Below are 24844 nucleotides of genomic sequence, written 5' to 3' on the forward strand. Positions count from 1 at the left end.
GCTTTCAGGAATGGGGAAGGGGGAACCATAGTGGGGGGGGGGGGGTGAGACGCATCCGCAAGTCCTTGTGCTTGTTTTACTCTGAAATTCTCATTCAGTTTTATGACAACTTTCAAGAAATTTTAAAGTTGACAAAGTTTAATACTTTGGATGTAGAATGAAAAATATTAAGCAACTTTGAATTGTAGCAGCCTGCATAGTTGTCAGTTCCCCGATCAGACAACAAACCACTTGCAAGTTTTCAACGATTTTATTGACAGACATGCAAGTAACAAAGGAAGACATTTCTGGCGAAAAGGCGCCAAGCAGTTGATAATATGAAAAGCACCCTCCCCAGCCCCATGTGGGAACCGAGAGGCCAGGAGAAGTCCAGCCCCGGACGCTCCCCCTCCCAACAAAGCCACCTTGACAATAGCCAACGACTCGCCCGATCTTGTCATTGCTTGGCTGCTAAACAGGATCAGCCACAGTTAGTAGTTGGGTCAGAGGCGTAGCTGGGCCATACTGCGCCACCCGGAACGCACTCTGCGTTTTCTCCCCCCCCCCGCCCCCCCACACACATCTTAGTTCAGCCTGAAAGTGCAGGCTCGATAAAGCGTCCTGTTCATTTGACGGTGAAAACGTCCCGGTGGGAACTACACTTCCCAGGAGACCTTGCATGCCCCAAGGTCTTGAGAGAGGAGTAGCCCCACCCCACCCCCCGGCTGTTTTCAGCCTCACGTGAACAGGCCTGCACTTTCAGACTGAACTAAGGTAAGTGGGGGGAGGTGCCAGGGGGGGCGATTTTCTGCCTCCCCAGGCATGTGCCTGGTGCAATGCGCACCCCCGCCCCTGGTAGCTCCACCTCTGGGTTGGATGGGAGACCACCAAGGGAGTCGGGGGTTGTTAAACTTTACTCATAGCTGTGCTTTTAACTAACCAGGCCTAGATCTTCCTGAGTGGCATGGTGAGCACCATTTGTGGTTTCATCCCTTTGTTCTCGTCTCCCCTTCCTTTCCCCAGGTACAAAGAAAATGCTGTCAGGCTCTCTCAGATTCACCGTGAGCAGCCCGCAAAGCCCCTGGACCGAGCTGTCTTTTGGATTGAGTTTATCATGCGCCACAAAGGGGCCAAGCACTTGAGGCCAGCTGCCCATCACTTGACCTGGTACCAGCACCACTGCCTGGACATCCTGGCATTCTTGGCTGCCGGGGCAGCAGTGTTCTTCTTCAGCGCTGTGAGATGCTGCACATTTTGTTGTAGGAAATGTGGTAGGGCAATAAAGAAAAGAAAGACCGAGTAGCTGGTGGAAGGATAAAACCAGCACTCTGCAGCTTAGGTTGGACTAGATAGAGGGTGAAGACATGAATATATCCTAAAGCCTCATGGGGGTGATGTGGACACTTTCTCTGCCTTGGAAACCGATGTCTCGCACTGCAGGGAAGGTGTGAATCAATCACATCCACCGCACTCCAGAATGAATGCCTGGCCTCGTCTCAGCATGGAGCACCATGAGAGCATTTCTTCAGGACACCGGAGATGACCATATATTTAAAGACTGTGCTACATTTTTAAAAGTACTAGGAGAAAGGCCACACAGACTCTCTCTTCCTAATATGCCGCTTTTCTACTGGTGATTTTTTTTTAAGATGAGAAAGCATGAAAAAACGACTGAAGTGAGATCTTCCACCCCAACTCACGGATCTGCCACATGCATAGTGTTAGATCCTTGTACACGGATCAATAACTTGGACTGTGGATATGAAATCAGAAGTCTTTATTAGCCTGTCAGTAGAGACTCCAATGGCAAAAAGCCAGATCTAAAGGTCTTGGCTTCTTGCAAACACATTTATTACTTTTGTTTTCCCACTCGAACCCTCCTCCCTTCCCACGGATTAGCAGAACAACAGGGTGTGAAAAGATTTGTTATGGAATACAGATTGTGTCAAGGATACTGACAGCCTTCACTGGGAGCATCCATCCTCCCCTGCTGGCAAGGTCGCCTATTTGCTGTGTTGCCCAGCACAGTGATTCAGAACAACAAACATCAGACAGTTGGAAGACTTTCCCCCTCTGCCCAGGTGTGACCTCGGGCCTTGACTAGTGTGGTGCCAGGCAGGGCGGGAGCCACCCCTGACACATAGGCCCTGCCAGACGTTTGTCTCACTTGGTGAAATTTGATTTGTAGGTACCAGTGGTAATTGGTACCAATACCAATGGTTTCAAAAACACAGCAGTGGAGGCTGTAACTGAATACTTTTATAAAATGGGTGTGATCCAGGAAGTTTTAATCTGGTCAGGTGGTTGAAATCCATCCAGAAGTGATCAGTTACATGCTCTTTTTTAAAAAAATAACTTTTACCATAAAAAATTACAAGACAGGAGGGAAAATTAAAGACATGAACATGAGCCAGTCCATCACGTGCCTGAGGCGAGTGGGCAAGAGGAGGTGGGAAAGAGGAGATCTCTGCCTCCCTGTAATTATTCTAAAGCTTAATTTGGTCATGGTTCTCATACCCAATCTGAGCTTCCACAATCCAGCAGAAGGAAGCAACATTTCTAGCACTTGTTGCACCGTATGAAAAGCATGCACAAGTATAGACGATGTCTGAACAAATATTTATCCTCTCCCAACCAAACCTCCTATGTAATCCCCAAGATCCAACTCTATGCTACTATTCCTTAGCAAAATATTTCCAATCTTTTGGACAGCCTCAGTATGGAAAGCAGAATAAGGCCCGTGTGATTCCTTAGTGCAGAACTTGGATTCATAGGAATGCCTTTACTGCACTCATTGTTTGGGATCACCTCTGTATTTGAACCATCATGGTCAAGATCTGCTTCATTTTCCTCCAATGTCAGGCTTGTTCTGAAGACATCACCCCTGTCAAAATACACTCTAGATGATCCACATTTTGATATATATCTAGAATCCCTGGGCCCCATGGATCTTTTGGGCACTTTAAGAAACTCCATGTGGGGTCTTGATCTGGCTGTTGCAAAACTTTCTTCTCTGAGATGCATTGCACAGTGTTTCACATATTCCTGCAGGTTTTGCTTGGGTTCCTTAGGGATCCCTCAAGCTATGTCTTCACACAATACTCTGGTATTTCAGGCCTTCCTAATCGGAATTTCCATAGGGATGACTCCAGCCATTACTTCACACCATCTCAGCCTGATTCTGGATCTTCCTCTTGCAGTTGTACCAAGGACGCTCCAAGCCAGCCTTGATCAGATGTTGCCTCCTCCTTTATGGAAGCCTCAAAGCATTCCTCCACATCCCACGTGTGTACTTCAGGATCTTCCTCAGGCTTGCGCCAATTGATTCACGCGTGTTACGCTTGGATGCATTAGGCTTTTGAGCCTTCCTAAGCATACTTCAAGATATCTGTGCACATTGTGCCTTGATTCTTCAGGACATTTCTCATCAAGGGTTCTCGTGGACCTTTCAAGCCATTCCTGTAGTCTCAGTTTGGAGGCTTCTGTGACTTCTACTTCGAAGATAAAAGGATTCCAGTCACTCTTGCATCTGGCGTCTCCTTTTCTGCCATTTTGTGCGGGTGCCTCAAGCCAGTCTTTCTCATGTACATTGGCTGTTCCAGAACCTTCTGCTTGTAAGCCCCTTAAGCAGCTTTGCTGGGCGTTTCACGGCATTCTGCTTCATGGCTCCTTCCAAATTCTGAACTCCAGTCCCCCAAGCTCCATGTGAATGCTTCACAGCTGTCATCTTCAGAGGATCACTGAAGGGATATCCCCACATTATGCTTGGTTGCTGCAGAACTCTCCTCCATCAGATCTGATCTGTACCATTCAAGCACATTTCCACTGTGTATTTCTAGACCTTGCTTTAGCAAATTAGTTGTTTCATTTGATGGGTACACATCTAATGTAGATGCTTCACATTCTCCCACTAGTAGGTTCTGTTTAGATATCTCAGTACTTTGGAGTTCCTGGATGCCGTTCATTGACATTTCCATGGTACAAAGAATGGCAGAAACCATTCTTCCACATATTGCTGGTATATTTCCAGATCTTTCTTTTCTCTGTAAAATATGGACACTTCAACCCATTCTTTCACATCTTTCCTGGAAGTTTCAGAACATTCATCTGGGAGGGGTTTTTTAATGGATACTTCAAGCTGTTTCTTCAAGTTTTGTTAGAATGTTTTAGTCCTGTTAAAGATGCTTAAAGCCAACTTTGCACATTGCTTCTGGATGCTTCAGAATCTCTTTTTCTGAGGTTCTCTGTGGGGGCATCCACCCATCCCTTTCTTAGGCGATCTGTGGCCACTGCAGTCACTTGGGGCCTTGCCCAGTCAAGATCTTCTGTCACATTCTGTCTGGATGCTTCAGTGCCTCCTCTTCTGAGGCTCTCTGTGGGGATTTCCACCCATCCCTTTCTCAGACAATTTCTGGACAGTGCAGTCATTCTAGATCTTCTCCACATTCTGTCTGGATGCTTGAGAGCCTCTTCTTCTGAGGTTCTCTGTGGGGGCATCCACCCATCCCTGTCTTAGATGATCTCTGGGCAGTGCAGTCACTTCAGTCCTTGCCCACTCAGGATCTTCTGTCACATTCTGTCTGGATGCTTGAGAGCCTCCTTTTCTGAGGCTCTCTGTGGGGGAATCCTCCATCCATTTCTTAGCTGATCTCTGGGTAGTGCAGTCACTTCAGGACTTGCCTACTCAAGATGTTCTGTCACATCCTGTCTGGATGCTTGAGAACTTTCTCTTTTGAAATTCTTTGCAGATGGTTCAAGTTGTCTTCTCCGATGATGTCCAGACAATTTGATTACTTCAGGTGTTTCCTTCTATATATCTTCTGTCACATCCTGTCTGGATGCTAGAGAACTTCCTTTTCTGAGGTTGTCTTTGGGGGCTTCCAGCCTTCCCTTACTTAGATGAGCTTTGGGCAATTCAATAACTTCAGGTGTTGCCCATCTTCTGTCACATCCTGTCTGGATGCTTTAGAACCTCTTCTTCTGAGATTCTTTGCAGATGGTTCAAACCATCCTTTTCTGAGATGATCTCTGTGCAATTCAGCCACTTCAAGTCTTTCTGACCTTGTTTGAACTTCGTTGGCTTAAGTACACAGAGGTTCTCTTGCCCACTCTATTGATCTGTGATCAAAATGGTCTATGCCCAGTTCATGCATCCATGATTCATAATGGTCCTTTTTAAACTGCTCTGTCTCCCTATGAAAAGCAAGTAATTTATAAATAGTGTGTCTTAAGCTAAACATCTCAGATAATCTTTTTAGAAAACAACCCTTCTCTTTAAAAACGGTGTCTAAGGTATTTCATTTCATCAAGATGCAAGCCCATTTACAATCAAGATCCTGTTGTGACACAACCATTTTTAGGGCGTTGCCCTTTGTGCTTTGAATTTTTTTTACCCAAACCAGTAGATATATCCTATAAACCCAATTATCACTCTGTAACTGATGGGTTACAAAATTCCTAACAATCCATTGGATTTCCTCCATGAATGGCACAAATAAATCATATTTAACAACAATTAATAGTTGGGGAGGGGAATACAAGGGGAAATCAGATGCCCCAGCTAGCCCTTGCTGGTCCCCACTTGAAATGTTGATATACTGTAGGGATCTAGCTAATGCTGGTCTTTTTATAAAGCCCTGGGTGGCACAAAGGAGGAAGTTCTGCCTGTGTGGGAATGTGTAGGTGGCAGCTTTTGAAGTGCATTGTAACTTCCACACAGGACACAGGTGTCAGGGATGCGTGTCAGAAACACCATGAACCAAACAATCGAAACCGTTGTGATGAACAATGATTTCTTTATTATAGGTCAGATGAATCCTGAACACAGTCCAAGACGTTACTGGCTCGATCAGCCAGAATGCCTTGATCGTAAGCACCCAGATAGTACTCCCCCCACCCCCCATACAGTTTTCCAGTGGTATTACTAAGAACCAAACCGTTAGCAGTCTGGCCTTGACTAGGAGCAAGAAGAGATAAGGAAAGGCTGAGAGTAGAAGCAACATAGTTGCACACAGCAAAAGGACAGCAGGCAGAAATTCCATCCCCCAACACGTCATCCCCCCTGACAATATGTCTAGTTGACTAAGATGCATTCCTAGCCTGATGAAGTCACTACAAAATATATTGCCGGAGTTTGTATCTCGTTGATTGAGATGCATTCATGACTCCATGTAATCACTGCAAGATATATGTAACCAGCTGCTATATGTTACCATGCTGTAATGGGACATTCTTTCCTTGATCTTATTTTATGGCTTCACACACTGAGTAGATAACTAGGCTTACCCCTGACACTTTTGGTCTCATGGGAAACGGGATATTTCTGTTGTCCATTGGGGGCAGGAGGCCAGGTGGCTCTATCGCTATCTGTTGCCAACCTTGGGGCACCTAGGCTCTGGAACAACTCTCTCTCACATTCTCTGGGAAAACGGGAGGCGGGGACTAACATTGGAATAAAGGGGGTAGCAAAAGCCAGGTTCAGCAGACGTGGCTTTTACAAGCTGGGTGCTTTGTTGCCTATCAATAAATGCTACTGATCAACAATACAGAGTCTGTTTATTGCTTCAAGGTTTGAGACCAAGCACCCTCCAGCTGCAAACCGGCAATGAATATCAGATGAAAGGTGGTTGAAGAAAGCACAGGGAAAGCACAGGGAGCCCCAGAAAGACAGCAGGTGTGCTGCACCTGAAGCTCTGAAAGAATTTGCTTTGACTGGAAATTCAACTGGAGGGGGCATTCTACTCCAAGTGGCAGAATCCCCCCCCCCCCCAGAGTCCACTCAGGGGACCCTGATGCCGTCCCTCCAATCCCTTCCCAGGGTTAATATTCCCGGCCTCACCCCTGGTCGAAGAAGGGGTGGTCAATATGGGGGGGGGGTGTCTACACTCCCTCAGGGCTGGCTTGGCCCCGACCCTCCTTCCCACCGGGGAGCCTGTTTACTCCACAGGACTCCCAGTCGCCTCCCTCGTCCCCTGCCGTCCTGTCCAGGAGCCTGTTCTCTTCACAGGTCTCCCAACCGCCTCCTGGCTCTCCTCCCCTCCTTGCTTTCCCCTCTCTTTCCCTGTTCCCCCCCTCTTGGTCTCTCCTCTCTCCTTCTGTTTCCCAGTCTTCTGCACCACACCCTTCCTCCTGCCTTCCACCCCACCAGACCCCCAGGTGCCTCCTTTCTTCCTCCTTTATAGCCCGGCTGCCTCCCACCTGACCTGAAAACCCCTCCCCCTTCCAGCCCCGCCTCCCACCTGACCGCCTGGCCCGACCCGGCAGCCAGGGAGAGTCCGGGTGCGCGGCGCCGCCATCGCCGCCAGCTGGTCGGGCTGCTGAAGCCGGCAGCCCGGGGGAGTCTGGGCGGGCGGCGTTGCCACCGCCGCCAGCCAGCCGAGCCGCCGAAGCCATCCTGGGCTCCCGCCTGGGTAGCAGCCAGTGGGCGGGTTCCCCGGTGGCGACCCCGATGTTCTGGGGTGCGTGGCTCCCTCGTCGCCGGGGAGGGCCCGCCTGCCCGTCCCCGGTCCCCGCCTCCCCCTCCGGCTCCAGCCCGGTGCCGGGGAGGCGTTCCGTTGCGGGCGGGAAGGAGCCCGCCGAAGCGTCGGCGAAGAGCTGCCTGGCCCCCGCCGTCCAGCCTGCCGGGGAGTTCCCGGCCTCTCCTGCCGGCGGCCGGGGAGGAGGAGAGCGTGGCGCTGGTGGCGGCAGCGGCGGCAGTAAGTCCGGGGAGGGGGGGCTCCCCGATCCCCGACACCAAGTCTGGAGAATTTGGCCTTTGGATTTGTCAGTTGGGGTCACCTGGGTATGTCCAGCATTTGGCATAAAGATTCACCACTGTAAAGGTCGCCACCCCCCTTGCCTTGCCCCTCCCTCCCATGGGTCTGTGCCCCGACTGAAGTGGGCAACCTCAGCCCAACCTTTCTCACAGGATTGTGGTGAAGATAAAATCAGTGCAAGGTGCTTTGGGTCCCCACTGGGGAGGAAGGAGGAGTATAAAAGAAGTGAATAAATAAATACAGATGCACGGCAAGGTCATTTTCGCACAAACTGATACTTCATTTCAACAGCTGCTCAAAAACCTTCAATTTATTAGGAAAGAAATGAATTACTTCACTGCATATGATCTCCCGAATAAGATAAATTGTACTCTTTTGTCTGAATCTAAACAGTGCACATTCATCTGGCTTGCCTAAATAACCCATTCAGTACCTTTCTTCATCTGAAAACAACCAAAAGTCATAACCTTCAAACTGAGACCCACCCTGTGCAGTATCTAAATGCTGCGTTTTAGTGCAGGAGAGATAAGAGAGTCTGACTCCTGCTTTCTTGGAAATGGGACTCTAAGGCTCCATTCAGACACACGGCGAAATCACTGTGAATTAAGCTCACTCTGAATGCCGTCCACTTCACCAACTGTGAAAATTGCTGACCATTCCATTCCATCTCCTCTCTTGAGCTTCTCATTTCAATCTGGAGCTGTTCTATTATTATTTTGTCACAGAGCCTCATTTTTGTTAGCAACCTTTCTGAGATCAATGGAAGGTCTTAATTCATTTCTTCTATCAAATATAAGAAACAGAGCAGCATTAGCACCCAAAGAGTGGCCATTTTTGTATATTATAAAACTTTTCACATCTATTTTCATTTCAATAAACAACACTTACACCACAGTTAAACTGCATAAAAGCAACTTGTAATGTATACCTCACCATTTTCTACTAACTGTAGGCCCCATCCTTCCCAGCTAGACATGCCTCAAGCAGGCATACCCACCTGGACTGATTCCCAAAAGCAGAAGGTATTGAAAATTACTCCTGGATTCAGAGAACAAGAAAAATGGTCCTTATGGCCTGCCCATTGGGCCTCACAGGAAACAGGAGCTTCAAAAGTCAAGATCACATTCCCACTCGTCTCCCTCCCCAAATTCTGCCCTCTGAGGCACCACCCTCAAAATCTCCAGGAATATGTCAAGCCAAGATTGGCAACCCTAAACCAGAGGTCTCCATACATCTTAACCTTACTCCAGGAGAAGTGTGTGTGTTTGTGTATATGTGTGTGTGTGTTAGATGCTGTCAAGCCACTTCCGATTCACAGCGATCCTATGAACGACCTTGCTCAGCTCTTTCAGACTGTGGGCTGCGGCCTCCAATACGGAGTCAATCCACCTCATGCTGAGTTTTTCCTCTTTTCTTGCTGCCTTCAACTTTTCCTTGGCTTATTGTCTTTCCCAGTGATTCTTGTCTTCTCATAATAAGATGGCTGTGGCCCCAGAGACACCCTCACTATTTTCCTTATTTAAACCTCAGTTGTACTCTTAGTCAGAATGGGTTTAGTTGCCTTTTGTGGGAGGGAACCTAAACTTTCAATATTATTAAACCGTTTTTGAACTATTACTTATTTGTCTGTGGGTCTTACACTCTGTCCTGGCCAAGTGCCAGGCACCTGATTTTTAGTTTGCTTGGAGAACAGAACAATGACTAAAGTAGGACAGCCTGTTTTGTCATTTTAGCTTGTAGGAGAGTTCAGGCTTGACTTGATCTAGAACCCACTGATCAGTCTTTTAGAGGATGACAGTATCCATAAAGCTCTCCTCCACAATGACATGTTGGATTGTCTAATTCTGTAGTTTCTAAGGTACGAGTTGGTCAGAAGTGGCTTACCACTGGCATCCGCACAGAAGTCACCCTGGTTAGCTGAAGTTGTGCCGCCGTTGTCTACGGAAGAGCCTCCCCCAGGGTCACTACCCCTGCCTCCCAGGATTCCTATGCCCCCAGTCATCCTAAGAGCTGCCTGGTCTCTTCTGCTGACGTGGCCAGTGGTCCCTGGAGCAGAGGGGGCAAATTTGTGTCTCTGCTTGGAGTTTAGCCTCTTGACAGGGTCTAGACCTCCTACTGTATTGCTTTCAACTTCACTCACGCATGCAAAACCCCTCACCAGGCGAAGGTGTGTGTCCAAAAAGGAGACCCTGCTTCAACCAAAAAAAAAATGCTTCCCTATTCTCAGGCCAGGATAGCATTTCCTGGGGGGTCTGAGATTCAAGCTCCCCAAAATGTCTTCCAGAATCTTGAAGGGCCCCTAATACTGGTTTTTACCAATGTCCTTTCCCTTGAAAGTTGGTCCCAATAGAAGGACTCGGAGGGGGGTGGGGGGATGGGTATCTTAGAAAGATATCCCAGGAGTGTTGACAAGGCTGCTGCCATTGCTCGGAATACCTAGTAGATCCAAGGAGCCCCCCCCCTCCGGACAGGCAGGATCTGGTGGTCACCAGCAGTACTTCCAGGCCGGGGGCTGATCCATGTGCCCCAGGAAAGCAGCGGCCACCCCCACGGTCCTGTGGGACTCCTGCCTGCCATTTGGGTGGCTTCTCTTTCCCGGGAGGGGCAGGGGGAGGGGTTGGAGAGGCTGCTGGGACCCCTGCCAGCTCCACGTGGCTTCCGTGTGGCCCCAAGAAGGGGGCGAGGCGACCCCTGCCCAGCCGGCGGAGGGGCTTCCTGGACCGGGGGCTCCTACCCTGGGTAAACCCTAGCCAAAGACCAGACTGCAGCCTTGGCACGGGGGCACCACAGCAACCCCTTATTTCCAAAGTTGCCAACCCCCCACGAGCCCCACCAGCTTCCCAGAGGCAGGCAGGAGATGCCAGGAAAGGGGCAGGGGTCAGACCAGAGAGAGGGGCAGCACCCATTCCCGCACGGACTCCCTGGGGGTCGGAGCCAGGTCCTCTTGAGGCCAGTTCTTAGGGAACGTGACGGAAACAGCCCAGCAAGGAAATGCCTCTGTGAGCAATTCCATCTGGCTTCAGAGCCTTTCCTTCTCCCACTGAACCCTGGACACGGCTTCAGGGGGCTCCAGATCTCCAATAGAGGAAGTAAGCCTGTGCCCAGCTTGTAGGGGGGGGGCATGTATGGGTATCTTGGAATATGCAAGGTTAGAAGAACATGCCCCCAAGAACAGAAGCAGTGGTTGGCCATTCCCTGCATTTGCGTGGCAACCCTGGACCTCCTGGGTGGTGTCCTTCCAAGTGCCCACCGGGGCCGACCACACTTGGCTGCTGATCCCTGATGAACTTGGCCCTTTTGGAAAATGGCAGAGTGCTCAAGGCAGGCGGTGCACTCAAATTGCTATGTGTGTGCATGCCTGTGAACTACTAAGGAAATAAACTGACTCACGGAGCCTTTTAATTATTACTTTAACCCTTTATTGTAAGGGACTCTATTCTAGACAGGACAGAGTAAATGTCAGATTCAAATCTAGTCTAATTAGCTTGGATGGAGAGAGAAGCCTCTGGCATGTCCTGCCCTCATGGTGCGAAGGTGGAGACGTGTGTGGAGAGAAGGTGTCAGCGTGAAGGAAGAAAGATTACTTGAGAGTTGCCATGGTCACCTTAAAGGAATGGCAGCTGAGGAGAAGAAAGGAAGGATGCTCGGGGTCCTGGCCTGTCTATCTCTCTGCATCTCTATGGTCCTTCTCTTACGTCTGAGGCTAACAGGCAGCCCAAAGTCCTTCTCTTCCAACAGGCCAAACTGGGCTAATCCAGCTGTTGGCTGGAATGAAGCCTGTCGCCTGCCCTTGAATTTCCTGGGACGTGTAACGTGTTTCTCACCTCATTATTCTATTGAGGGAAGAATGGGAGGGGGGAGCCTGGGCAGTGCGTTGTTTGGAAATAAGGAGGCCAAGCAGCGCCCATGATCTCAGACCTGGCTTCTGACTACCTGGGTGCTTGACGTACTGATTCAATCCAGAGACTCAGTCATTGACCCTCACAAATACATGTCAATAGACACACCGGGCCATTGCAATGACAGACACCCCTCTGGGGAGGGGCTGTGGCTCCGTGGCAGACCCCCTGCTTGGCATGCAGAGTCCAATCCTTGGCAACACTGCCCGTTGTTGTTGTTGTTGCTTTAAAGCGACCAGGCAGCAGGTGGCGTGAGAGGCCTTGCTCTGCCTGAGAGCCTGGAGCTCTGGTGGCTGTGGGGCAGCCTCACGCAGGTGCTGGGGCAGAGCTGCTGTTGCTGCTGCTTTTTGCCAGACTGGTGGTGATGGTTGAGGATGGGGGGAAGCACAGGGGGGCACTGAGGGCAGCCCACGCTTGCAGCAGGCATCCAAGTGGAGGAGGGTGATGGTGGTGGCAGCCAGCCAGCCTGCCAGCCCCTGTACCTGCCTCCCAACACCACATCCCCGGAGGGGCCGGTCCGCCTAGCTCTGGCGCTCGGGGCTTTAGAGCAGAACTGCCACCAGGCCAGCCACAAATGGGACACCGGTGCTCAGTCGTGCCTCAGGGGACAAATCGTGTTGCTTGTTCCAGGTGGGGAAACGCCTACAAGTTTGGCGGTGCAGCTCGGGGAGAAGTTTGGCGGTTTGAAGGGGGGGCAGGTTGCAATGAGATATGATGCCACACAGGCCAAAGCAGCCATTTCCTCCAGGGGAGCAGATCCCCATCGTCTGGGGAACAGCTGTAGTTCCTGGGGAGGGCCAGACCCCACCTCGAAGCTGGCAACCCTCTCGCAGGGGCACCGTGACACAGCGCCCCCCCCCCCCGTTTGCCCACTGTCATCATCAGCTGCCGGGAGCCCTTATACAAGACCCTTGGTTCGAAGTCCCTCCAATGGCCACACCTGACTCCAGGAGCATCTCTGCCTGGAGTTGTGCTTTGCTGCCGAGTCTTCTTGGTTTCCGGTGCCCGGCCTGGACTTGGGAAAGGATTCTGCTCCTTCATGGAGCAAGCTGTGCCTCAGCAGCCTCCCCACCCCCCCACCCCCCCACCACTGGGCTGCCTTTTGAGCATGCTGTCGTTTGGGGTGAGAGGGGAACTGCCACAGCTCCACGCCAGCCATTCTCACCCTCCTCTTGACCAGAAGCAGCGCACAGCCCAGGCACGACTCTCCTTCCTCGCAGACGGGTGAAGGAGGGAGCTGATGGCCAGCAAGCCCTGGGCTGGGGTCGCACTGCCAACCTCCAGGGATGACAACTGGTCCACAGGCCATAGAGACCAGCTCACCTGCAGAAAACGGCCACTTCGGAAGGTGGACTTCTTGATCTCAGATGAGCCTTGGAGGTTGTCGTAAGCACTTATTTTGATATTTACACTTTTCTCTGTAGTCGGAACCCAAAGTGGCTCACAACAGCAGCCATCTCCCATCCTCCATTTTATCTTCACCACAGACCTGTGAGGTAGGTCCGCATGACTTGGTTGCCTGCTTGAACATGAACAAAAGTCTGGACTGGCTGGCTGGCTGGCTGGCTGGCAGGCAGGCAGGCAGGCAGGCAGGCAGGCAGGCAGGCAGGCAGGCAGGCAGGCAGGCAGGCAGGCAGGAAGGAGGAAGGAAGGAAGGAAGGAAGGAAGGAAGGAAGGAAGGAAGGAAGGAAGGAAGGAAGGAAGGAAGGAAGGAAGGAAGGAAGGAAGGAAGGAAGGAAGGAAGGAAGGAAGGAAGGAAGGGTCGTCCGTGTGGCTGGTGGCTGGGCTGAGTGGCACCATGTCCCCCTTTGCCTTCCCTGCATGGGGCACAAGGAGGCATTGCCGCTGCTTGGGGAGCAATGGAGCTGCCAGGGTTACTGTGTGAGGGGCTGCCATTGAGTGTGGGTGGCCGCCATTCCTTTTGTGGGAAGTGGGGGAAAGCCATTGCTTTGCTTGTTTTGAGCCTGGTGCCAGAGAGCACATAGTCTCATAGAGCTGTGTTGCTGTAGCCTCTGGCATAGAAGAGTTTGAATTTATACCTCCCTTTCTCTCCTGGAAGAGACTCGAGGTGGCTTACATTCCCTTCCTTTCACCACGACAGACACTTTGTGAGACAGTGGAGCTAAGAGAGTTCTGAGAAAACTGTGACTAGTCTAAGGTCAACCAGCAGGAATGTGTAGGAGTGGGGAAACGAATCTGGTTCACCAGGTAAGACTCTGCAGCTCATGTGGAGGTGTGGGGAATCAAACTTGGTTTGCCAAATTAGAGTCCACCTGCTCTTAACCACTGGGCAGTCCTCTGGTGTGGCCGCTAAGAAATAATTAGGATCAAGAGCAGCAGCCTAGAACAGGGGAGGAGCACTCCTTTGGTCTCCTCCAGAGCAGGATCATTAATTCCCCATCAGCCCTGGCCAATTGGTCATGCTGGCCGGGGCTGATGGGAATTGTAGTCCTTAACGTCTGGAGTGCCAAAGGTTCGCCACCACTGTCTTAGACAGTCATGCTTGGTCTTCACTCCTTATAGTGCATTTACCAAAAGTTCAATTTGGGCGCTTTGGAAGACATCCCAACAGAAGGCTTTAGACCTCCCCCCCCCCCGTCTGTGGGTGATGCTGAGTTCCAAGAAGCTAAGTAAATGGCTGCTTCAGAGCACGGACTCAGCGGCATTACAGCAGAGGCGGAGCTACCAGGGGGCCTTGGATAGGGGGTGCGCGTTGCACCCGGCGCATGCCTGGGCCCCTGGAAAATCCCCCCTGTGGCACCCCACTCCTCTGCCCCTCCGCAGGGCTCTCCCCTGCCCCCACACTTACCTTATTGGAATAGTGCAGCCTGAAAACAGCCTGTGGAAACGACATTTTATTTATTTATTGTTTGGATTTGTAGACCGCCCCATCCCCGAGGGGCTCTGGGTGGTGAGCCCAGAGGTCTCATGGGAAGTGTAGTTCCCACCAGGCCGTTTTCAGCCTGAAGGGAACAGGCCGCTTTTCCAGGCTGAAGTAAAGTAAGGGGCAGGCCGGGTGGTATGGCGAAACACAGAGTGTGCAGCTACGCCTCTGCATTATACTCCACTGAGGTCCCTCCTTTCACCAAAACCCGCACTTCTGAGACTCCACCCCAAAATCTTCAGGAATTTCTCAATCCAAAATTGGTGACCTTTCAGGCATCTAAACTAAGAGGCACAATGAACCTCTTCCCCTCAAGGTAAGGGCAAAGGGAGCTGACCTGGTATCATGTTTTAGGTCATGAAGCGTGCATTTATTTTTAGCAACAGCAGCTGCCAGAGCTGAGCTCCGAGGGGGCCAGAGCTTTGTTCTTAATTTTCTGTTGACTAAAATTGGAACCTGCAAATGATTTCGATGCCAGGACCCGGATGCCACTGCCCACCCAACAGGATTGTAACTCTGGGTAGCTTTGCATTGTTTAGACAACATCTACCCTGAGGCCTTTTGGAAGGATCTTCTGCTACTACAGATATTGTTTCAAGCCATCAGCATGTCTTTTTTAACTGGTCAGCTGTTCCTGCCCCCCCCCCCCCAGCCTCTCATTCCAGAGAGTTCTTCTGGTGCAGGCTGGACAAAGAGGCATCACAACAAAGAGGCCTCTCAGCTTCACAGGGTTTTGCATGCTGCCGTGTCACAACCCGGGACTCAGCCTGATCAGTTGAACGCAGGAAGGGTCAGCCTGAAGGCCGTTGCAGCTGTTGCTTAGTGGGCACTCTCCTCGCAAGCCTTGACCACAAAGGACCAGCGTCCCTGCACAGACAGGCACTCACACGAGGTGTCCTTTCGTGCCACTCTCTGCTAGTGCCCCACTTTGCCACCTTCACATGGAAGTGGACACCTGACAAGGAGTTTGCTCTCTGTTAAAAAAAAGAGAAGGAATGGGAATTAGTGAGCTTAAAAATAAAGGAAAGTGCAAATAAGCTATTGCACAAGAAACAATGTCCTCATGCCAAGGGGCTGAGTGCGCTCCCCTGGGTGGCCAGGCAGCGGAGTGGCAGCAGGGAAAGGGATCTCCTCTGCCCGCAGCAGGATGGCGGTTAAGAAGAAGCAGAGTTGGATTTATATCCCCTCTTTCTCTCCTATAGGGGACTCAAAGGGGCTTACAAACTCCTTACCCTTCCCCCCTCACAACAAACACCCTGTGAGGTAGGTGGGGCTGAGAGAGCTCCAAGAAGCTGTGACTAGCCCAAGGTCACCCAGTTATGCAGGTGGAGTGCACAGGCTAATCTGAATTCCCCAGATAAGCCTCCGCAGCTCAGGTGGCAGAGCGGGGAATCAAACCCGGTTCCTCCAGATTAGAGTACACCTACTCTTAACCACTACGCCACTGCTGCTACTAAGCACACGAGGCAGCAATTTTCCCAGGATTCAAAGGCTAGCTGTGTCAATCACACAATGGCTACAGCACCTAGAGATGACTTGCTGGTAAATTGGCCATGATGGATGCACCCCAGTTCTAGTCAGTGAAGTCAACGGTCCTGTTCTCTTGCCATGAAAGGACAGAGCGGCACAAGCGAATGGCTTCAGCTGCAACTGCATCTCCCATCAGCAGTTTGGCTACATCTCGGCCCGAGGTGAGGTGAGCTTGCAGCCTGCCTGCTACCTTCAGTTCCATCACAGGGCTGTTTCCTGGACCACCACTGCAGCAGCTGCAGCAAGACAGCTGAGCAGGAGTCTCACCGTTCAGAGACACATGGCGTACATGACAAATGCTCTCGAAGTGGAAAGAGGCCCCCAGGGGATTAACAGCCAAGTAAACAAACGGATCAGAAGGCCAAGAGCTTTTGTTGACTTCAACATTCAACCCAGCTTCAGTTGTCAAGATCTTCACATGAGGAGTAGCCGTTATCCCTTGACCCTCGTGAAGTGACCAAGCAGACACAGGAGGGTTCTGCTGGCCCAGTTATACCAGCAACCAGTGTATTGCTGGGGCCCGAATTTGACAGGTGAGTCAAGGGACGTCAGAAAGAGAGTCATCTCTCCAGAAAGAGGACGCACATGGCACAATCGGCCAATACTTACCTGTGCCACTTCAAGTGCTCCTGTTGCTGGTGTGCACACCTGTGAAACACATCACAGCTTCTTTGGTTGCCGGGGGGGGGGGGGGGCAATCTATCTCCTGAGAAAGAGGAACCACCTTACATTGGAAAGGCAGAACTGCATGGATCACAGCAACACTCCCGGGCAGACGACAGCCTCATTTCCTCTCTTCTGCAATGAGCTCCTGGCACTCAAGGAATGTGTCCGTTCTCTTGAAGCCAAGGTGGCAGACCTGGAGAAGCTGAGAGGGGCAGAGAGGGCAACAGGGACCTAACAGCCGGATCCCACTCCCAAGGAGACATCTCTTCAGATGTCATGAAGAATGAGAGTCTAGGTGACGGAGGGTGCCAGTCTGAGGTGGTGGAAGATGCTCCCTTAGATGGGACCCCTTCCTTAGCTGGTGGTCAGATACCCTCTCGCACTGAGGATACCCCTCGGGGGGGCCTTGTAGTGGGTGATTCGATCATTAGGAATATAGAGAGTTGGATTTGTGAGAGGCGTGATGACCGCATGGTGACTTGCCTGCCTGGTATGGTTGCGGATGTCACTGGCTCAGATAGGCTGTTAGACAGTGCTGGGGTGGAATCAACAGTTGTGGTCCGCATTGGTACCAATGACATTGGGAAATGTAGCCAGGAGGTTCTGGAAGCTAAATTTAGGCTGCTAGGAAACAGGTTAAAATCCAGGACCCCCAAGGTGGCATTCTCTGAAATGCTACCGTCGCCCACGCAGGGTGAGCTAGGGCAAGCCGGAGATACAGGGTCTCAATGCGCGGGATGAGAAGGTGGTGTAAGGCAGAGGGTTTCAGATTTGTCAGGAACTGGGAACCTTGGGATAAGGCAGGCCTGTACAAAAGGGACGGGCTTCATCTTAACCAAAGAGGAACCAGGCTGCTGGCGCTCAACATTAAAAAGGTGGCAGAACAGCTTTTAAACTGATCCCTGGGGGAAAGCTGACAGGAGCTGAGGTGACTTCGGTTCAGAATACAGTGTCCATGGGGATGCAGACAGAGAGGGAGGTTATTCTAAATCAACCACATACAAGCGAGGAGCATAGCAATGTGATAAGTGATAGTGTCTACAAAAGGCTAGAGGGCAAAACACATAAATCCCAGGTTAGGGACAGAGACAGAGTATACAAGTGTCTCTATGCTAATAGTAGAAGCCTTCGACCTAAAATGGGGGAGCTGGAGTACAGAGTTTTGAAGGAGGATATTGATATAGTGGGCATCACAGAGACATGGTGGAATGAGGAGAACCAGTGGGATGCTGTTATCCCAGGTTACAGGCTCTACAGGATGGATAGGACAGGGCGTATTGGGGGTGGGGTGGCCCTCTACATCAAAGAGAGCATAGTGTCACATAAAATAGACAATGCAGGGGGAGCTGATTCCTCTCCTACAAGAAGCACTGTGGATATCAACAGGGGTGAAGTATCGTAGAACATTAGGAATATAATATAGTCTCACCCCTGACCAAAGCTGCATCAAGAGGATTCTGAGATGGAAAAAAAGAAATTAGAGAGGCCAACAAAAACAAAAATGTAGTGGTAATGGGTGATTTTAACTATCCCCATATAAACTGGAAAAATGCATGTTTAGGTCATAGTAAGGAGAGAGCATTCCTGGATATGCTAAATGACTGTGGCTTAGAGCAGATGGTTGTGGAACCAACCAGGGGAGAGGTGATCCTAGATCTAATTCTATGTGGTGCGGGACCTGGTGCGGGAAGTCAGTGTTGAGCCAATAGGGAACAGCGACCACAATGCTGTCAGATTCAGTATCTCTGCATGCGAACAAGTGACAACTGCTAGTGACAACTACATTTGCCTTCAGAAAGGGAAATTTCTCAAAGAAATTTCTATGCTGGGGATAATTAGCAAACTCTATGCTGGGGATAATTAGGAAAGGAGTCATAATAAAACTGCAAGGATTGTCATGCCCTTATATAAAGCCGTAGGAGTCGCTTAACCGCGACTTTGGAGAGTACCTACAATGTTCAGTTCACTTGGTCGCATACATTCACTCAAAAAAGGATATCGAAGAGATAGAAAAAAAGAAATGCAGAGAAAGGAGCAATGAGGATGATTGAGGGACTGGAGCACCTTCCTTATGAGGAGAGGCTGCAGCGTTTGGGACTCTTTAGTTTGGAGAGGAGACGGCTGAGGGGGGATATGATTGAAGTCTATAAAATTATGCCTGGGGTAGAAAATGTTGACAGAGAGAAATTTTTCTCTCTTTCTCACAATACTAGAACCAGGGGGCATTCATTGAAAATGCTGGGGGGAAGAATTAGGACTAATAAAAGGAAACACTTCTTCACGCAACGTGTGATTGGTGTTTGGAATATGCTGCCCCAGGAGGTGGTGATGGCCACTAACCTGGATAGCTTTAAAAGGGGCTTGGACAGATTTATGGAGGAGAAGTCAATCTGTGGCTACCAATCTTGATCCTCCTTGATCTCAGATTACAAATGCCTTAGCAGACCAGGTGCTCAGGAGTAGCCGCAGCAGAAGGCCATTGCTTTCACATCCTGCAGGTGAGCTCCCAAAGGCACCTGGTGGGCCACTGTGAGTAGCAGAGTGCTGGACTAGATGGACTCTGGTCTGATCCAGCAGGCTAGTTCTTATGTTCTTATGCTGTTAGGGACACTTTGGGTGCCTTCCGTCCTATTGGTATCAGCCTATGATTTTGGTAGCAAGTGGGGTGAAGCTCGGAGTTGCCAACAGCCCTCCAAACCCTGCTGCCACTTAGGAGGCTGCCAGGAGAAAAATCACCTTCACATCAACGGTGTGGCATTATTTTTCCAGGGTGAACCCAGAAGTAATATCAGACCACTGTAGGATTTATCAGAAGTTTCTGCTGAATCTGAGTGGTGTGATGTCACATCTGCGTTTGTCCCAGAAATGACGTCATGCCATCAACATGATGGTGCCCTTTATTCCCCTTCGCCAGCCTCCTGCTGGGCACCAGCTACCAGCTGGCAACCCTGCCTAGTGGAAGCAGGGCAATAGGCCACGGCAGGTGGGGCTGCAACGAGGAGGCCTCCTGGGAGATCAATGCCTGGGTGAAGGCAGCACTCCTGCCATGGGAGTAGCCCTCCTGCCCTGGGCCTGCTGGTGAGGCCGGGGGGGGGGGGATAGGGGGCCCAGGGAGACCAGGAAGTCATCTCATGGAACGTATAGATGGAATTATTCAGAAAAGCATTTTTAGAAAGTGAACGTGGTTGTCGTTAATGACAAGGCGTCATGGTGTGTTTGTTGTTTTGCATTCTAATTCTGTAATCGAGGCTTATGACATTGTTTGTTCTGTGTAGTATGCTTCACTGCATTCCTCTCGTCTTACAACTCCTGCTTTACTGTATCTATTATGCTGCGCAATGTTCTCTACTTTTATTAATAACTGCTATTGAGTAATGGCACGCATAGTGCTGTGTTCGAGTTACCAGAGATGGCCTGGCAAGTGGTGGGGGACACTTTCCAGCAGGGGCCCCTCCCCAGTGACATGACGACACTGCTGGTGACACACGGCTGCCCCTCCCCACCGGCCTGGAGGCGACATCAGCACATTGTCAGGCAATGCTGGGGGTGTTGCGGCATCTGGACAATGCTCTAGGGTGGAACTATAGTTTTGCTCACATGCTTGAGTATCCTTGCCTCCCCCAGTGACTGACTGACAGCCAGTGTGGACAAGTGGTTATTAAAGCAGTGGACTCTAATCTGGAGAACTGAGTTTGATTTCTCACTCATCCACAAGAGCGGCAGGCTCTGAACTGGTGCAATGGATTTGTTTTCCCACTTCTGCACATGAAGCCTGCCAGGTGACCTTGGGCTAGACACAGTTCTCTCTGAACTCTCTCAGCCCCACCTACCTCACAAGGTGTCTGTTGTGGGGAGAGGAAAAGAAAGGAGTTTGTAAGTCACTTTGAGACTTCTTACAGTTGAGAACAGCAGCGTATAAATCCAAACTCCTCCTCCTCCTCCTCTTCTTCTTCCTCTTCTTCTGCCAACATTCCCAGCTCCCTGAAATCCCCCCACCCCCACTGGCCAGCTGGGAAGCGGCAGAGAAGTGCCTGCTGGCACACGGAGATTTTCCACCAGCAGTGGGGGAATGTCAGCCCAAAATTGTGTTCACTGCATTTAGTTGTCATTTACCCTAAGTCCCAGTGAGGGAAATAGACAGTAGATGACCTAAATCAGAGGCTTATCTGGTAAACCAGATGTGTTTCCACACTCCTACATTGCTGCTGGGTGACCGGGCTAGTCACAGTTCTTCTGAGCTCTCTCAGCCACACCCACCTCACAAGGTGTTTGTTGGGGGGGTGGGGAGGGAAAGGAATTGTCAGTCCCTTTGAGTCTCCTATAGGAGAGACGGGGTGGGGGGATATAAATACAAACTCTTCTTATGTTTTCCTTCTGCTTTACAAGGCATCTGATTTTGGTAAGAAAGCTTTATAATTATATTTGGTTAAAGTTGCCATATTCGGGTTTTCTAACTCAAGGTGACCTCATGTGCTCAGGAAACACACAGAGAACATATCCTTGTCTGATTCTTTGCTCATGACAGAGTTTTCTCAAGCAGAAAAAGAAGATCAGCATCCCAAGACAAAACAGCCATGAAAATAATAACCTGGCTATTTTGTGTGCATTTGACAGAGCTCAGCTTCAGTTGCTACTGATCCAAATGAAGAACCAAGTACCAATGAAAAAGATAACAAACAAAAATCATGGAGGAATGTTGTGTGCTAAGAACTCCTCTGCATTTGAGTTGCCTTTAAATAGTAAAATAAAGCATAGACCAACATCAGTTTAAAAAACTCCCAACAAAAGTGTAGTTCTAGGGGGAAATTAATATTTTATTATAAACTGAGAATGAATGAGCAATGCAAAACAATCCACATGGCGCACCACCACAGCTTAGGAATCCATCAGCATTTCAGCAGCGTCTCGACAGGCCCAGCGCAATAAAGCCACCCAGAAGGCCATCACAGGATCATGTCCTTGAAAGCCACAGGCCGCACCCCCTGGAGCAGCTCTCGGCACAACCACCCCCCGCGGGGAAAGGAACGGGGCCGGCCTCAGTGGGGCTCTGCTGCCTGGCAGGTGGCTCCTTCCTTCTTATGCTCTTCAGGAACCGTTCAAATCCGCAAAGCAACAAGCTGCAGTCCTCGGGCCAAGAACTAAGAGTCCTGCCAGTAGTGTCTTCGTTTCACATGTCTCTTCAGAGGACTAGTTGGGCTTCTTCTGGCTCCCTCTGGCACCTGCTGCCAGTCAGTTTACATGGCATTGGAAGAGTCCTGATCATAGTTTCTCTGTCCCAAGGCCAGCATTCCCCCTTCTCCTCCCCCCCCCCCCCCGCCCCACACAAGCGTAGAGTGAAATGATTGTGCGTATTCCTCGCTCTTTAGGCTATTGCTATCCATTCACCTGGTTCTGACACTGCCTGGCTGATATGTATTGGAAGAAACAGACACGGCAAGGCAATCAGATCGCCTGCCTCAGCCCCCTCCTCTGACCTTGCCGAGAGACGGTCATACTGGGAGCGGAACTGGACTTTCAGGTAATGAGTGGCGAATACATGTTCAGTGAATTTTGAGATTCCACGCATAATAAAGTTGGGGTTTTGCTGAAGTCCCCTGTGGACCAGACGCGACACAGACAACATCCTTAACAGTGAAGCTCTAAGTTAATCACAGTAATACGTGAGTGATTTTATCCAGCATTGCTGGTTACTGATAGATGGAAAACAAAAAAGTTATGAATAGGGGCAGGCACAAAGACACACACACAGAAGAGGCAGTGATGTAATACTGACAAGCTATTCCCCGTCTTCTTTGGTACTTTCAAAACTTTCTTATCCAAAATATATGAGGGAAATGCACCATTAAAAAGTTACAGTTCTGAAAGTATTTACAAAAGCCATTTTCATTCACTAATATACACAGCAACAAGATATTAACCAAGTTCATTTATGAAAGTGTTTCTGAACTGTTTTGTTCCAGGATCATTGACGGTTTTACAAAAATTGGATTCATTCAGCACCTCCCTTCACCCTGTCTCAAATTGGCACACACATCCCAAGCAGGAAGCGGCTGCTTTAAGATTAAAAATTATCACTAAATGATACATTATGTACACAGATCACTACAGCTCTAGGGTATTATCTTCAGCTCACAATTTAAAGTAGTGTTACCTATATATATATTCTTTAAGATATAAGAAACGGCACCACATGTGATGTCACCAATATGAGTCTGAAGTTCTGTACAGTTGATAAGTTAGATATGGAGGATGAATCAATCCTTCTGACTAGTGTTGTTTTTAATCATATGCTTTAAATCGGGAGCTCCACACCCTGAGAGTGTGATCTTGGCCAGAACCCCCCCCCCCCCTCCTTTCTTGGAAGGAACAAAACATCAGACATATGGCAGGATACCATACTGAAGGAGCGCCATAATGCCAGCACTGAACAAGCCTGCTACAGGAACAGTCACAAACCAGGCTAAAAAGATATTGCGGAAGAGGCGCCAGTCCACTGCCTTCTTGGATCGAATCCAGCCAACGGCCACCACAGACCCAACCTTAGAAATTTGAAAAGCAAGTTAGAACTAAAGGCATCATAATGTACGTAACAGACATTTATGACAAGGAGTACATGAATTTCTCACCACCTTTGGTAACCAGATGTCATTGGCAGTCACCCGTTACCCCCCCTCCCCCCCTGAAAAGTTTTCCAGTTGTACCAGGCTTTCACTTTATGTCACATTCTGAGCAGCTTCACTGCTTTGGGCTGTGAAGAATCCTGTTATGTGCCAGAGGTTCCCGGGTGAAGTCTGTCTTTGACCAAGAACAGTGACTGATCCCTCTCTGCTCCAAGGTCTCTTCCGCTGTGAGCTTGGGCTACCGCTGGTTACCTGGGGGCTGCATTCATGGACCCCTGTCTAGGACCAAACCAATGCCAGTCAACTGATGCACAGAAGCATCTCCAATAGCCTATTGATGACACCTGGATTTCTACTTCAGTTCCACACAGGGAAGGATCTCCGTTCAACACTGCAGTGCACATGGAGCAACCACGGGGTCAGGGCTTGCGCACAGTCTGCAGGAAGGGCCTTTCATAGTTTAGAGCCTGACTGAACAGACATCTGGGCAAAGGAAGTTCTCTCCAGCAGAGCCTCCCATCCCCAAAGCTTTTCTCCGCAAGGGATTCTCATTTCTCTCCCTTGGCACTTCTGCTAGTTGCTTCACCTATTTTCCCTCCTAAACACATCTTCTTCTGTGATCCCATTCCACCAAGAGAAGGGACACGGAGGGGGATATAGGCCAGCCCCCTCTCCTGCTTATCAAGGACTGAGTACAACTTAGTGCAGAATCTTTTGGAGCTGGTGAGCATGTTTAAGAGTCTGGACACAAAATGGCCGTAATGGAGGAGGAGGGTTGCAAAACCATCAGGAGGTTTCCTCTGTGATGAGTAAGCAGTTCCCGCATTGGCCAGGATCAGCTCCGCTTTGGGAAAGAAGCAAAAGCAGACACCAGGACACACGTGGGAGTCACCAGCCTGAACAATTCTGCACCCTATTTCTCTCTTAATGCAGAACCACCTAGTTGAAAGGGGGCCGTGCAGCAGAGAGGTGGGCTGTGCCTGGGAATCTTTTTTAAAGCAGCTTATAGCATAAGCAACTTCCTGAGAATATTCTTGTATTTTCTCATGAGAAATGGTTGCCTTTTAAGTTGCCCTTTTGGACTGCAACACATTTGGGCTACCCGCTTGCTTTGGAGTACCGGAGGGAATGTGGCCTCTGACTTAGGTTTCTGCTCTTGAAAGGAAGCCTGGGCAAAAAGCAGCGGCTCCAGATGGGAATGGGTTGAGTTCTCATTGCAGGGGGCAAAGGGCCTGATAGGACCATTTAACTACACACTTATTCGTGATAAGGTCTGTTGTTGCTTTTTTATTGTCTAATCTGCAAACAGTGGATGCCTGCCATAGCCTTGTTGCAAGCTACTCATTAGTCCCAACACCCCCACCCCCCCGCACTTTCTGCCGGCACGTGCAGTCGCTCTCTGCAGGAAGAGTTCAAGGTCCCCACCCCACCCCCGCCCCAACCTCAGCTCCCCTCTGCACACAAAACATGTTCAACGTGTGCAGAAAGGAAACGGTCTTGACACGTTGACCT

At 50.0% G+C, this 24844-nt stretch overlaps 2 protein-coding genes across 2 annotated transcripts in view; one reads left to right on the forward strand and one right to left on the reverse strand.

Moving 5' to 3' along the window:
* The window catches only part of LOC125441039 (UDP-glucuronosyltransferase 2A2-like), a gene marked incomplete at its 5' end in the record, with an annotated part of 52761 nt that extends 46515 nt beyond the window's left edge, over positions 1 to 6246 (forward strand). Inside the window, one exon of the mRNA XM_048511314.1 lies at positions 1003 to 6246. Within this exon, the coding sequence (XP_048367271.1) occupies positions 1003 to 1282 (280 nt within the window). The remainder of the gene's footprint in view (positions 1 to 1002) is intronic.
* A 15262-nt stretch (positions 6247 to 21508) lies between these two features.
* The window catches only part of SLC20A2 (solute carrier family 20 member 2), a 152382-nt gene continuing 149046 nt past the window's right edge, over positions 21509 to 24844 (reverse strand). Inside the window, 1 exon segment of the mRNA XM_048510649.1 lies at positions 21509 to 23251. Coding sequence (XP_048366606.1) covers positions 23087 to 23251 — 165 coding nt within the window. The 3' untranslated portion in view covers positions 21509 to 23086.

The sequence above is a fragment of the Sphaerodactylus townsendi genome, linkage group LG11 (genome assembly GCF_021028975.2).
Source record: "Sphaerodactylus townsendi isolate TG3544 linkage group LG11, MPM_Stown_v2.3, whole genome shotgun sequence".
NCBI classification, from domain to species: Eukaryota; Metazoa; Chordata; class Lepidosauria; order Squamata; family Sphaerodactylidae; genus Sphaerodactylus; species Sphaerodactylus townsendi.